General features: G+C 46.1%; 1 protein-coding gene across 2 annotated transcripts in view; it reads right to left on the bottom strand.

Moving 5' to 3' along the window:
• Window positions 1–1,126: 1,126 nt before the first annotated feature.
• Window positions 1,127–15,704, bottom strand: part of ncalda (neurocalcin delta a) — a 58,164-nt gene continuing 43,586 nt past the window's right edge. For both annotated transcript variants that reach the window (XM_068569754.1, XM_068569753.1), the window contains 4 exons: window positions 10,057–10,467; window positions 5,014–5,119; window positions 3,909–4,030; window positions 1,127–2,970 (listed from right to left, as the gene is read on the bottom strand). In XM_068569754.1, coding sequence (XP_068425855.1) covers window positions 3,933–4,030; window positions 5,014–5,119; window positions 10,057–10,434 — 582 coding nt within the window. In that variant the 5' untranslated portion in view covers window positions 10,435–10,467 and the 3' untranslated portion in view covers window positions 1,127–2,970; window positions 3,909–3,932. The remainder of the gene's footprint in view (window positions 2,971–3,908; window positions 4,031–5,013; window positions 5,120–10,056; window positions 10,468–15,704) is intronic.

Raw genomic sequence — 15,704 nt, 5'->3', positions numbered from 1 at the left:
ACTTCAGCAAACATCCACTTGATTCAATGCAAAGAAAGTATCACACATTACTATGCAGTTGAATATTTTACAATAAAAAAATACATGTCAGAGAGAGAGGGAGAGAGATATTAATTTATATTAATTCAATATATATATATATATATATATGTGTGTGTGTGTGTATATATATATGTGTATACACATGTATATATATATATGTATATATGTATATATATGTATGTATGTATATATGTATGTATGTATATATGTATACATACATATATATATATATATGTATAGATATGTGTATATATATGTATATATATACATATATATTTATATGTGTATATACATATATATATGTGTATATACATATATATATGTATATATATACATATATATATGTATATATATATATATATACATATATATATATATATACATGTATATATGTATATATATATATATATATATATATATATATATATGTATGTGTGTATGTGTGTGTGTATATATATGTGTGTGTGTGTATATTAACTTGTTGTTGCTCCAGAGTGCTGTTATATTGTTCTAGTAACATTACTTTAAAATAAAAGTATGTAATACACTAGTTTTTTACTTCATTGTTAAATTTGGTGCATAATCGCAATTAATCGCAGAAAAATCATGTGATTAATCGCGATTCATTTTTTTCAACCTTGCCCAGCCCTACTTTTAATACAACTTTTAAATCCCATTCATCATTTTTTACATTTTAAACAGCTGATTGACATTTCAAAACACGCCAGCTTCCAACTCATTCCTCCTGAAGCTGCAGCTGATCTCGTCCTCTGCAGCAGGAACCACTGAGCGCCTCCAGCAGCCGGCAAGACGCCGCCAGTGAAACTTCATTTTTAAAGCCAATAACCACGTCAGTATTTAAAAGTTTGAAAGAGAATGAATATTGGCCAATATCCTATTTTTTTAAAATGCACTTATCCTCATGGGGAAGAATTGTGTCTTCATGAGCCGCGAGTCGTCATGAACTGTGTAGCAAGAAGCTGCTGACGTGTACAGGTATGTCTCGTTGGTTATGGGCCAACACGCACAATACTACACATCTGTAATGTTCCTCTTCACGCTCACATTAAACAGACGTCACATGAATGCTTGCACACAATAAATTGTAAATTTAATTCTTGCCTTTTAAAGTTGACCAAAATACAGAATCCTGTTCCAAAACTGCAGTCACTAAATACAGGATACCATACAAAACCTACAAAATGCAACAATTACAAACATTTTGTTCAACAGATAACGATTGTACAGTATAAATTCATACAATACTGTTTTGTTTTTATTTGGCACTTGACCACAAGATGCTATTTTGTGTTTTAACAGAAATGTTACACCTGACGTAGCTTTTTTTATTCATTTTTTAAACTTTTTTAAAAAAAAAAAGAAAGAAGAAACAAATCATAGAAATACAATAAAAGCAACACATGGTGACAGTATCATTGCAGTAGTTGTGATTGTTTGTCTGTATTTTCCTTCACAAAAAAAACAGCAGTTGTTTATTAATAAAACATTCAAAGCTTTTCTAAATGGAAAATGATGCAACAAGTGAGAGGGCGCCGGTGCATTCAGGGGAGGGGCCAGCGGGCAGAGGGAACTCTGGGAAAAACTTCAGGAGAGCGTTATGTCTCTTCTTTAAAGCTTAGCGGAGGAGAGAAGGTGAGACCAATCGACTGCTGTTTGTACTGAATGGGACGCTGATAGAGGTCATGCAGGTCACGCGAGTCTGGAAGCTACATGTAGTGGACTGAGAGGGGAGACTCACTGTGTGTGTGTGTGTGTGTGTGTGTGTGTGACAGAATGGTGATTGTAAATATTGAGCTCAACTAAAAGAGGAAAAACAACAGAAGGAGCTCTCCGCTCTGACTACCCAGCATGCCCGTCAAGCGGCGCGTGTCGATGACGACACCAACGCACAGGAAGCCGGCTCGGGCGGGACGGCCCGCTGAGCCGCCGAAGACCACGACGCACCTGAACACACGCACATGCGCGTCACATGCACACGAGTGATGCCGCCTCTGCCCCCGCTGCTCAACATGCGCCATCTAAAGAACATTTAAAAGGGACGTGAAGACGCTGGTTCTCCACGAGGGGAACGGTTCACATGCTCGACGTCCCGCGACACCTTCAATAAACTGACTTTTTTTTTTGTTTTTTTTGATCCATTCACAACATTTGTTGTGAACTGAGCATCCTGAACTAGCTTTACAAATGGAGGTGCACCTCTCATGTATCTACACTGTACTGAAATACTGAAAGACTGTCCTCCTGCAGCCAGAGGCAGTGAGACGCTGACACGCTTCTAAAATATCCCTCAAATTATTACTGATATGAAAAGAAAACACTGGAACAGACGGCGGGTAAAGGGATGCGTTCATTCTTCATCACGTCAGTGACACTTCACGAAAATCTAAACTACCGATGAGGGCGCATATGCATAGTAGCATAGCATGTCACATGTCACATGTTACATGTCACACGTTACATGTCCCAGCACGAAATATGAAACAAAGTATCGAGTTTGTAAAATGCACAAACACATGTACACGTTCTCACAGTAGAGAAAGAAGAGGAAACTCTCTCTCTCTCTCTCTCTCTCTCTCTCTCTCTCTCTCTCTGTCTCTCTCTCTCTCTCTCTGTCTCTCTCTCTCTCTCTCTCTCTCTCTACTGCACACACACCCTCGGGTGGCCTCCTCTCCTCTGACTCGCCCGCAGGAGGACTGAGGGGTCCTGGTCAACTACAATCAGGGGTTTGAGGGTTTGGGAAAGTCCTGGGGTTCAGTCTGTGTTTGGGGGTTTTGATAACGAGCTCCTTGATGTCCTCAGTGCATGATGAAGGCACGTCGCCTTCATCGTCATCAGCTCGTCGTTCTTCATCGTCAGTCTGCTCCATGGAGGAGAGTTAGGGGCGTGTGGAGTCCCTCAAAAGAAGCACTGCAGGAGACGGAGAGAGGACGACATCATCATCATCATCATCATCATGAAACAACAGAAGAGTCATCAGATGTAGACAAACTAAATATTCAGGTATATTTATAACATTCATGCATTTGCAACATAAACGCTGTTGGATCATCCCTGACATTCATATTGCTGCACAATGAATCAAATGAATCGCCGCAATATTAACGTTTCCATAAAAACTCTGCTGCATATCAAATCAAGTGCGTCTAAACCCACAGCCGGCCACCAGGGGGCGACACAGATGTGCTGGCTTCACGTCTGGGCAGCTGCAGCCAGAGGAGAAGACAGGATCAGACCTCCTTCAGCTTTATGAGCCACACCTGGAGACCTGGACGTCTGTCATGATGCCGACGCGTCTCAGGAGGACTCGGAGTGAAAACAGACTTCCTGTTCCCGGGTTTCAAACCTGAAGATCAGTGACTGACGGATCAGATTACAGCCGCAGGGTAAAGAGAGAGATATTCTCTTCCTCGTCTTCTTTTCTGTCTCAAATCTTCATCTTACCCACTGAACCAGCAGCTCATGACGACACAGAGGACGCTGCTGCACCGACACACAACCTCTGAGCAAACACAAACTTCTGCTCTTCCTCCTTCGTGGGGACGTTTGGGTGCTGAGGTTCTTCACAAGCTGGCCAACAAACACAGCGCTTCAGAAATTGCCAAGATCCTACACACGGGGGCTTTCAGAAGCTCCCTCACTCGCGGCCCCCTCCTACAGCGTCTCTCATGTCCGTCCACGAGCCAGGAATAGACCCGGAGACATCGTGATGACCCGTCCCACGTCCTGCGGGCGCCCGACCAACACGAGGACTCGCAGTAACTCTCTCCTCGTCCAACTGGCTTCCCATGAATAATGATACCAGGATGAGAGCTTCTAGTGAAGCGAGGCAGCGCGTGAAGCCTTACAGGTTGTGTTGACGCCTTCAGGTACTAGAACTGTCCGGCGCTGCTCGGGTCGCACTGCAACAGGCGGACGATGGAGGGGTCGCTCTTCGCCCCCTTGATGAACTCCTCCAGAGACAGCTTACCTGAAACCAAAACAGTAATATTAATATTCACCACATGTGCTGCTAGTGGGTCCATTGGGTTCAACCAGCTAAAGTGACTCTAGTGACTAGAGGATCTACTGGAGGATCCACTAGAGGGATCCTCTCTCTCTTGTGGATCCTCTAGTGACTAGAGGATCCACGAGAGGGATCCTCTAGTCACTAGAGGATCCACTAGAGTCTAGTGGATCCTCTAGTGACTAGAGAATCCACAAGAGGATCTTTTAGTGACTAGAAGATCCACTAGAGGGATCCACAAGAGGGATCCCTCTAGTGGATCCTCTAGTGACTAGAGGATCCACTAGTGACTAGAGCATCTACTAGAGGGATTCTCTAGTGACTAGTGGATCCTCTAGTGCATCCTGTAGTGACTAAAGGATGCACTCGAGGGATCCTCTAGTCACTAGAGGATCCACGAGATGATACACTAGTGACTAGAGCATCCACTAGAGGGATCCTCTAGTCACTAGAGGATCCACTAAAGGATCCTCTAGTGACTAGAGGATCCACTAGTCACTAGAGGGATTCTCTAGTGACTAGTGGATCCTCTAGTGACTAGAGGATCCACTAATCACAAGAGGATCCACTAGAGGGATCCTCTAGTGACTAGTGGATCCTCTAGTGACTAGAGAATCCCTCTCATGGATCCTCTAGTCACTAGAGCATCCACTAAAGTGATCCTCTAGTGACTAGAGGATCCACTAGAGGATCCCTCTAGTGACTAGAGGATCCACAGGAAACTCCACCAAGAGAAGCGGTGACAATGCCGCCAGCTGTCAGCTCACCAGGTGACAAGCTGTTCAGCACATTTGCAATTTGTGTCCCATTTCACTGAAACTAATAAATCAAGCGTTCAATAGAACGATTACGTCATCTTCTGTATTATCATATTGTTGATCAAAAAGCTTTGGAGGTATCCAGCTGGCAGCAGGTGCACACAGGTGAGCTGTCTGGGCTCCACCTACCGTCTCTGTTGGTGTCCATCTGCTTGAAGATCTTCTCCGTCCTCTTCTCGGGCGTCGACTCGTCCTCGGGCATCTTCATCACGGAGGACACCATCTTGTAGATGGCCTGTGGGGACAAGAGGAGGTCGTACCTTCAGTGATTGATCCGTGATCTCTTAACCCTTTGAACCCTGAACTCCATCTGACTGATTCTACACGTCATCTTGTGTATTTCAATGTGTGTCTGGAACTCGTTGCTTTGGTGCAAATTAAGCTGATAATCAAGACCTTTTACAAAGGATGACTTTCATAAAAGGACCTGGAACCTATCGACTCAATCCTCCTCCAGCTCCCCTTGTGGTTCTTTCACATGTACTTCATCTCGTCTGTGCTCTTCTGGCTGTTCTTTAAGTGACGTCGGCTCCGTCCGTGCAGCAAACACACCCACACAGTCAGCTTTGAAGCCCATTGGCTCAATTATTGAGTATTAGACTCTGAATAGATAACAGTAATGATTTTGTGGACCGGTTCCTCTCTTAGGCGCTGCTCTCATTAAATTGCTAGTAGGCCAATCTCAGAGCACATCGGCTATCGACCTGACTGCCGTTTAGCCTGGAGGCCGGCGGACAGTGTTTCTGGGGTTCCGGTGCAGGATCCAGATAACGGATATCTGGGCCGAGACTTCCTCTTCCCCGTGCCGGTCATTGTTTCCAGTCCAATTAGCAATTTGGGACGCGAGACTGGAGCGGAGACGACGTCTGTGACCCGATTCTTTCACAAGTTGCGCGTTTTCTTCCTAGCTGATGAAAAGCTAAACCAGCACCAGACGACAGCCGGTGGGCTCCTCTTCTTGTTCCCTAGATCACCCAAAGCCGGCTCCAACGGGGTGCTCAGTACTACAAGCAGAACCCTTCCGGTATGTCGTCTTCAGGAGATTACTGGGGAGCAGACTGTGATCAGGTCCACTCAGGAGCAAATATGTGACGTTTAATTTTGGACCGTTTGTCTCTCAGTTCAATGACTCCACAGGATCCATGTGTGTAGCGTGAGTGATACCAGACATCTTGAATTCAAAACCAAAGCTCGAATTTACCGCAAATAAAAAAGCAACACGATGCGAGTCTCATCTGGATCCTTCCTGTGTTTTAGAGGTCAGGGGTCACGCACACTGAAAAGACTTCACGACACCTGAAGAATAGAAGCATGAACTCCTGCATCAGCACCACAGCGGTGCAGCCTGCAGAGAACAAACAGAGGTCTGGCAGGAAACTCTCTGTCTCTGTGCGATCTGAGGGCGATGGGATGTGACATGTGACCAGCGGAGGGCTGATTGTGATCACAGCGCAGCGGCAGCGTTCAGTAGGAGTCGCTTCTGCTGCTCCACTGAGCGAGGACCAGCAGCGCGCTAATGTACGTCTTCATTTCACCTCTGAGCTGTTTTGCATCACAATCCCTCAAAACGGCTGGGAGTGTTGAGTACATTTAGCCAATATTACTTGTCGGGGATTTAGCCGATGGTCTAATCCAGAGCAACGCAGTGGAATGAGATTAAATTTCCCAAATCCCCAAATTACAAGCAACCAATAAGAAGTGAAGCGATCTGGAGCTTAAAGCGCTCTCAATATTCTGACAGCTGACACCAGAGAGACCTTATATTCCTCTGTTCCACACACACACACACACACACACACACACACACACACACGCACACACACACACACACACGCACACACACACCCTTCACCACGCATTACAGAGCATGTCCGAGAAGGTTTGCCTCTGAGGCAGAGCGTCTCTTCAGGATTATTACGCTCATCCTCCACAGACTCAAGCTCTCTCCTGATTGGTTGAGTCTTTCTTCACCTGGCGTCTCCCCTCTTTACCTCCAACTATCCACTTCACTAACAATGGAGACTGCCGGCACGCCTTCATGTCTCACATGTGTTTTTGTTCATGTTTTAGATGACCAACAGGTTTCAAAGGTCTAATCTCATCTCGAGCTCGGATGTCAAAAGGAGAAGAGTTTCCAGTTCAAACCCTCGTGAGAGGGAGGGAGCGTCGCCTCCAGCACAGAGAGAAGAACACTAAGCCAGGACTATTATGTGGCCATCTCCAAATGAGAGCAGGAAAGTATGATCCCATAAATCACCTTAACCCCGTCCATTGACACCAGAGAGACGGAGCCAAGGCTGAGAGGAAAGGGAGAGCGAGAAGTCAGGCGGTGGAGCCACACTGTTTGCAGAAGTACGGTGGCCTTCAGGCAACGTCGGAAAAGCAAAAGGCAAAAGGAATATGTTTCCCATGACGACTTCACCCGCTGGAGCAATGATGTATGCATCTGACCTGCTGCTCACTGCAGTATGAGCGTCTCTGCAGACGGTGAGCGACCCCGTGTGCAGCTGCTCATAGCTTCAGATGAAAGGCAGACAGCGGCTCCACATCACCGCTGAGGGGAGGAGACACTCCCATCTTTCTCCCGGAGTTCAGATGTTGTCGTTTTCTGGAGAAGATGAGCCGGGCTGGCTGCCATCCATCTCATCAATTACTCCCACGGCTCGGCTAATTATGAGCATCAGCAGCATTCACACACGCTGCAGGAGAGGCCATGAGCTCGCTGGAGTGAGCCACAGCGCTCAGTCACTAGTGAGGGGGAAACATGGACGCCAGCGCAATGGACAACACAACTGCTACGGGAATCACCTGGTTAACATGCTGGTACATCACGAATGAGCTCTATGACACCTCCAAAGATCTGTTCATCCTTCATTACAGCTGACGACGGGGATGCAGGAGCGTTCCAAAACAAGATGGCCACCTCAGCAGAACGAGAGGAGCGATTGTATTAGTTTGAGCTCCAGCTGAGACTTGTCCCCAACCAGGTGATACTCAGCAGTAAAGATGACCACGTCATCATATTAGTTCATCATCAGCCAACACAAAGAGCAGCTGAGGCCGAAGGGGAAGACATTCCTTTGGTCAGACACCAAAGTACTGAAGTATTGAATACTATGAGATTAATTTGACAATTTTGTTTATCATATCAATCGTAACATCGACCAGAGTTCGTCTCAAACCCACAAATAAGCGTAGGCGTCATCCTCTGGGGAGCGTGCATTTCTCTACAAAATAAAAGAGATGTTTCAGTCTGAGCTGCAGCGGTGGAGCTCATACGGGGTCACAATGAGCATGAAGGTCCACAGTAGGGAGCAGGACCGTCCACTGACTGGATCTCACTTGTACTCTGGGCTTCTGGCCTCGGATACGCAGCAGAACACGGATGGCTTCAGCTTCTTGGGAAGCAGCTGCCCTCAGCAGAGACTGTGGTCACACTGAGCTGCAGACTTTAGAACTCAGGCATCGTTTGCAAAAGTCAGCGCGAGCTGAAAACTTTTCTCTTGAGGCTGCCGTCTCCCAGCAGAGGTGGGTGGTGTTGATGAGCTGCGTCTGAGACTCAGACAGGGAGAGGAGGCCAGACGGCCTTGGGCTCGGTCTGAATCTGCACTGCAGCCGTGATGGACGGCTCGGTCTAATCTAATGAGTTCAAGCCCTGCAGAGCTCCTGCTTCTGCATTTCAAAAGCCACAATCAAACTCCAATCAACAGCACTGCCCTCATGACATTGCTCAGCCCTTTACCAACAGCGGCTAATTATTGTGAACAAAGAAACACTCAATCCCTCATTAAGCCAAAATAACAACTGTTCAACACTCTTCTTCTTCACTTCAGCTGATGAGCCCGGCACACAGCCAGACATGAGCCTTTGAGTCATCGCCTTCTTTTCATCCGCCCGTCCTTGGGAGGAGCAGCACCTTTTAATGCAAAGTGGGCCGAGGGTTTATGAGACCCGGTGGCGGCTCAAGTCTGAATCACGGTTCATTTAACCTTGCTACTCTGACACGTGGGCAAATGTGAGGCAATGCAGATTCAGATTGTCCGGGATTGGCAGTGGCGACCATAAAAGGCATCGGAGTCGTCGGCTGGTTAAAGTAAACTGCATCCAGCATGTCAATGAAATCGCATTGCTAGGCAACAGCTAAGGGGACACACAGACATCCTATTGGCCCAGGCACCCGCGAGCAAAACATGCAGGAGAGAACGTCAGAAGGACAGTTTTCATCTACGGTCCAGTTTGTGCACCTGCACCCGGAGTGAAGTAGCTCAGGTGTTCAAACCGTCCAGAAGAGGAGCAAAGCCATGTAACATATTCCATCTGTACACAGCTGCATGCTGCCGACACCTTTCATTGATGTCCGCTTTTATTAACAACTTAAGTCTTAGTGGAAAATGTCTACTTACAACTAATTATTAATTATTCTTCAACATTAAACATGAAAGTTTCGTTTTAGGACACTAAAACGAAACTGCACATTACTGCGCATTACTGCACATTACTGCACATTACTGCGCATTACTGCGCATTACTGCACATTACTGCGCATTACTGCACATTACTGCACATTACTGCACCTTTCCGTACGTTACTGTTTGTTACTATACGTTACTGTACGTTACTATACGTTACTGTACGTTACTGTACGCTGCTGGGCATTCATTTGCATTTGCTTGTTGGTGTCGTACTTCCTCTATTCTTTCAAAAATTCTGCTAACTTGTAGACATGCCAAAGTCAGTCCAAAACAGGTTAACAGACTAACAACTAAACTAAACTAACTTAGTTCCATTTGTGGAAGTAAAACGGGGAAGAGAGGATGGACAATTCTGTATTTTCCTTTTACAGCTGAAGGCCACATTAAAGTGGGAGTAGAGTTGTTTCCAAAACAGCTTTCATTCCATTAATCTTTATATCTAAATGCATCTTTTTAAGTACACTGACATTTCAATGCTGGCAGTAAATGAAGGTCTTGGAAACCGTGTGGAGGCACATGATCTCCGTGTCTGGAAGCTCTTAAAGGGCCAGCACTGCTTCTCTACTCCAGAAGAGTGTGTTATGGATATAGTGGCAGCAGCACAGCTCATACTCATGCTTCACAGTCACTGCCCTGGCTAACGTCCTGGTGTGTGTGTCTGTGTGTGTGTGTGTGTCCTTCTGCCTCCGTGCACACTCACCTGCACGATCTCCAGCATCTCAGCTTTGCTGATGTACCCGTTTCCGTCCAGGTCGTACATGCTGAAAGCCCACTTCAGCTTCTGCTCCAGCTTGCCGCGTGACGTGACGCTCAGCGCGATGATGAACTCCCGAAAGTCTATCGTCCCGTCGCCGTTGGCGTCGAACGTGCGGAAGACGTGCTCGGCGAACTTGGAGGCGTCTCCGTAGGGGAAGAAGTTGCCGTAGATCTTCTTGAACTCCTCCATGGAGAGGTTCCCGCTGGGGCAGTCCCTCAGGAAGCCCTTGTACCACTCCTGGATCTCGTGCTCGGTGAAGTCCGTGCTCTCCAGGAGGTCCTGCATCACCTCAGGGCGCAGCTTGCTGTTCTGCTTCCCCATGTTGGTCGGTCCGGTCGGTCACTCGGCTCACAGCTGGGAGACAGAGACAACTTACAGTCAGGATTCATGCTCGATCGAGTTCTTGTATCACAGCTAACAGACGCACATGATTTAAATGTATGGACCGCCGATACGATCGTTACGACTCTCATTTCATTCCAGAGATGTATCAGGGTGATGTCATCCTGACACAAGAAAGAAAAGATAAATGAAACTTCCTTTTCAGCAGAAAAGAGTGCTGGGTTAGCATACGTAGCATGTAGCCGTGAGAGCATTTGAGTAAAGCTCTTGAACAGTTTTGAAGACCTTTTATTGTGACAGCTGGCAGACTCACAGATGGAGAGACCCCTCATGTCGTCGTCATGACACAATATAGCGTTGGCCCTCATATCATGTCATTCGCTCTGTGGTTGGAACTCATTAGCAGGCGCTCCTTTAAAACGCGTGTTCTGCGTTATCACGTGCACATTAACCTCTGCTGCACTTTGAAGGTTCAGTAATTGGCTCCACTAGCGGGTGTTGGAATCTGATGCATGTTGAATAAACACTGCTGCCGTGTCCTCGAGTAGCTTCAGCCGCTTCCCCTCCAGACGTCATGCTTATCAGCACTGAAATCACTCCCTTCTTACTAACGATTGGAACTTTCCATGGAAAACACCGGTGTGTACTCAGAGAACACACAACGGCATATGCACAGCATGGGTTTAATTGGTCTATAAAACACACACACACATCAGTGGAACTAGAGTATCAGTGTTTGTTGTGTACATTGATGAACAGGATAGAGCTTTATGATCCACGTTTGCAGTGGATTTCACTGTTCATGTGATAAAACACCAAGTTTACTGCATTCACATGTTCCCAATACATTCACCTGTTTGACCACAAACTATACAATGTTCCATACATTCATAACTGTAGGTTGTTGAGGACGCAGTGTTGAAGCTTTATTCACGCTGATCATATCTTTACATCTGTGGTTCCAGAAGTGACACGTAAAGCCTGATATTAATGTCAAAAGTTCATTTATGAAGCCCAACAGAAACAGAGCCGGTTATGTGGCCGAGTTAGTGAACAGCTGGCCAACCTGCCCAATGAAAAAAATGTGTTTATGGTGAATAAAACGCGATGAAATTATATTTCATAATTCATAATTATGGAGCGCCAGAGCTATAGTGGGAAATAGTGGCAGACAGACAAGTGAGGAGAGCCACAGAGCGTCTGCTTTGCATCTGCCCTCTGAGTGACACAAACAGGAAGTGCCTGCTCCTCTGAGCCCTCGATACAGTGAGCACGCTCTTTCCATGTGTGTCGGCGTGCTCATGTTCATGATCGGTCATGCGTTGTCATCAGTCTGTATGCAGTCAGAGTGTTTAAATGACTTTCCCTCACATGTGATGTTGTAAGTCTCCGGTACCTTAGCTTTCACACGGCCTTCACTCTGAAGAGACTTTGTGGAAATGAGTCACTTGTGTACTGAAAACCACCTCACAAAGGTCCTTGAATGCAACGCGCTGTAGGAAATGGGTTTCTTCCTCTCCTCCCTGAGGGCAGGTCATCCACGCTGACTAGTTGACGACAAGCCCACGGTGAGAAATGAGAAAACTAGTGACGACACAGCGCCGTCAAGGCGTCCTGAGAGCCCACACCGCCGTGGAGACAGTGATATTTGAGAAGTGATAACTTATCAGAGAGTTGAATGATCTGCTCTCAGAGTCAGATGGAAACACTTGAGTGCCTTAAAAGACTGTAAAATAAGCAGCTGGGCCGTAGAAACAGAGAACCTGGAGACTCCAGAGTACCAGAAGGGCCGTGTGGAAGTTACCCACATGAAAATACTGCCCATAAGATGTTTTCTGTGATCCTAATACATCAACAGACTGTGAACGTGTTCTACACTTTCCTTGAAGTCTTCTTTCACCAAATGCTTTTAAATTTCAAAGCACAAACAAAAACATGGAGGCTTTCAACATTCAAGTCAAAAAGAGCATCAAAGACTTCATGTAGCGGGCTTTGGGCTTTATTAATTGAAAGACCTTTGGGTGCGAAAGTTGAAGGGATCCATCGATCTGACCGGCGGCTCGACCTGGACGCCATGTTTAATGAACGCTACGCCTCACTGTGGTCTTTCTTCTACGTGTATGGAAACATCACGCTCACTACTCATTCCTTTCCTGACGCTGTAAAACTAAATAGAACAAATAAATACATTGATTTGTTATTTATGATTAAAATAAATTGAATACCAACATCTTTTGACAGGAATTCAGCTGATGACAGTTTGAATGCAGCAACAGATTGGTAAATAAAACACGTTTAACAGATTGCACCAGAAAATAGTGACACATGGATGTCTCTGTTTCTCAAAGTCCAACCTGATGATGAATTATTATTCATCATTATGATGTCTTTCAACATCTTGTCAGTCCAAATTGTGATACAGCTGTCGGTGCGCAAGTCTGTCCTCCGATGGAAGAAGAAGAACTGCAAAGAAAACTTTAAGTCATTTACTGCACTCACTGCTGTTCAAGGGGCTGAATGTGATGAAACTCATGGACCTGTGAGCACACACACACACACACACACACACACACACACACACACACACACACATGGATGTTTCTTACAGGGCTCAGGGATAGCTGTAGTCAAAGGAAGTCATGAAATACAGACCGTGATAGTGTGTAGTGTGAATAAAAATAAAATCCAGGCGTGTCCTGTCTTTGTGACGGCTGACATCTTCAGGAGGCTTAATGTGAGTCAATGTGCTCACGGTTCAGCTCCTCTGACCACATCATCCATGTTTGTTAGCTCCTGTGCTGCAGCAGATGAAACCTTCTCTTTCACCTCCTGCAGCTGCTTTCAGGTCAAAACCTCAAGGAGATTCTGGACATTTACAGTAGGAATCAAGGTGTTATATGATTAAAGGTTACTGATAGGTGAGGATGCTGAAGCAGGAGATAATAACACATCTCCTCCCGTCTTCAGCTGTCCTTCATCCCTCCATCTCATCCATTCATGAAGTCTTCCACCGAGCCTCGTCTCCATCCTCTTCTTCCCCATCTCATCCCACACGGACAATTCCCTCTCTCATGAAGCAGCTTCACTGCAGTTACCATAGTAACGTTTCGGCAAAATCTCACAGCCATTGATGAGCTTCCTGGCTCATACACACACACACACACACACACACACACACACACACACGGGGACACGCACTACTTTAATCCACAGAATGGGTGCCTGGGGGATGTGCGTGTGTGTATATATATATATATATATATATATATATGTGTGTGTGTGTGTGTGTGTGTGTGCAGGGATGTGAGGTGAGACTGTATTTAGTAGCCAGCTATATTATTATGAAAAGTAGCATTTCAAAGTCATTGAAAACCCGCTCTATGAGGCAGTGTGTTACGTAACGGTCCGACACGGCAGCAGTGTAATCTGCACGCGTCCTTCATCCGGAGCAGCTCCTCTTTCTTGACTTCAATAAACACGCCGTACGTTAAGTGGACCGGGCCGCTGGCAGCAGGCGGGCAGACTGCAGCTTCCTGTTGTGTTCCACCGGATTCAGTAGAAAGATGAAACTGCTTTAAACCGCACGGTTTTATTTCCTTTCAGGATCTTTTACACATTTCTTATCAAGTGAAGTGGGATGAAAGAGAATGATTCCTTTTACTTTCCTTTGCTTATCAGAAAAAATTGAATCAAATCTTTGCTGTTATATGACGCCGCCGGAGTACAACATGCAAAAAAACCAACCTAATCAAGGGATGCCTTAATCCCAGGTCACCCCAAAGGATCTATCGCTTTACTTTTGATCAGATGACTCGGCTCTCTTCCTCAAGGAAGATGGACGACAGGACCAGCCGTCCTAAAATAAACCGCACACAAGATTACGGGTTTCTAAAAAAAAAGAAGAAAAACCCCACAAGAACGAAACAAATGAGCCAAACTTCTGCGATAATGCCCCTTTTAGCCCCGAATGTCCCACTTTCCCAAACCTCTAACGCCAGCTGTTGCAGCGGGGGAGAGCTTACGGTCCAGCTGCACTGTGTTCCTGCAGAACGCAGAGGGGGAAGACCAGTGAAAAGACTGATGTCATCATATGGGTTGAAGTGTTCACAATCCAATTAACTAAACGTTACGATGAGGAGAAGGAAGAGACCGCCATTTAAACACTGGGATAAAAGCCTCTCCTGAAGGATCCACCTTCTGGAAGATGTCATTACACCATGTTGGTTGGTTCTGCCGGTGCACTCGCCCAACCCCGTCCCGGCTTCTGCTCCGGTCATGAACTTTGGTGGATCGCCTTGAAGCTGCTTGTGTTTGTGTGTTTGTGTGTGTTTGTGTGTTTGGAGGATGCCTCCTTGACCTAGTCCCTCACCGTCCCGGACGTCTGACATCTTCACGACGGCGAGCTCCCTCTCACTTCCAGGACTACTCTACACAACAGGTTGCTCATATAAACTAGTGTGCGTGTCTGTTTTGTCTAGTTCAGCCAAAGCATGCAAGTTATGAGCGCCAACATGTGCATGAACACAACAGTAATCCAACTTCACTTGATTTGGTTCACCGCTCTACTCGCAAACAGTTCTATAGGAAACCCAAATGGTGATAGCGATTTGGGATGTGAGTACAGAATAACATGAGTGCTAACCGCACAAAGAAAGGGGAGTGTCTCATTTCTGTATACATTAGTTTTTTCTCCACATCAATGCACCGCAGCAAAAACAGACATCGGAGCTGTGAGGAGAGACAGAGAAGGACCAAGACTCTCACATGCAAAAATAGAAATTCAAATACAAAAAGAAAGCGTACGTCTGTCCACATCCTGTCCCAGCAGGAAAACCCAAAGACAATTCAAACAATTTAACAATAATGAATCACTCAAGCCTCTTTGTCTAAATGATATATTCTGTTTGGAGTGCAGTCCGACACACAATAAGGGTTTTTTTTTATCTTAGTGTTGACTTAAAATCATTGTGCGCGGTGGATCGGTTCCAAAGAGCGTCCAGAAGGAGAAAACCTCTCCCCTGAAACTTCCTGAGAACGCTCCGGCACTGGGAGGCGAGGTGGGACGGCACAGAGAGGCGCTGGCAGCCGGCCAGGCGGTAGCTGGATGCGGGGCGACCCCGCAGGGGCAGATGAGTTTGGACTACTTGGACTGAAGCCAACCTTTCCAGGCGCTGACTCCTTTTCCTCTGCTGCGAAGCTGACAGCACGTTAGCAGGCCCATCAACACCCACCCAGACCAACAGCACCTG

Source organism: Clinocottus analis, unplaced genomic scaffold (assembly GCF_023055335.1).
Source record: "Clinocottus analis isolate CAN_PGR_092001 unplaced genomic scaffold, fCliAna1.0.p SCAF_9, whole genome shotgun sequence".
Taxonomy (NCBI): domain Eukaryota; kingdom Metazoa; phylum Chordata; class Actinopteri; order Perciformes; family Cottidae; genus Clinocottus; species Clinocottus analis.
Note: the sequence above shows the minus strand (reverse complement) of the source record. Positions and strands in the feature narration are given on the sequence as shown.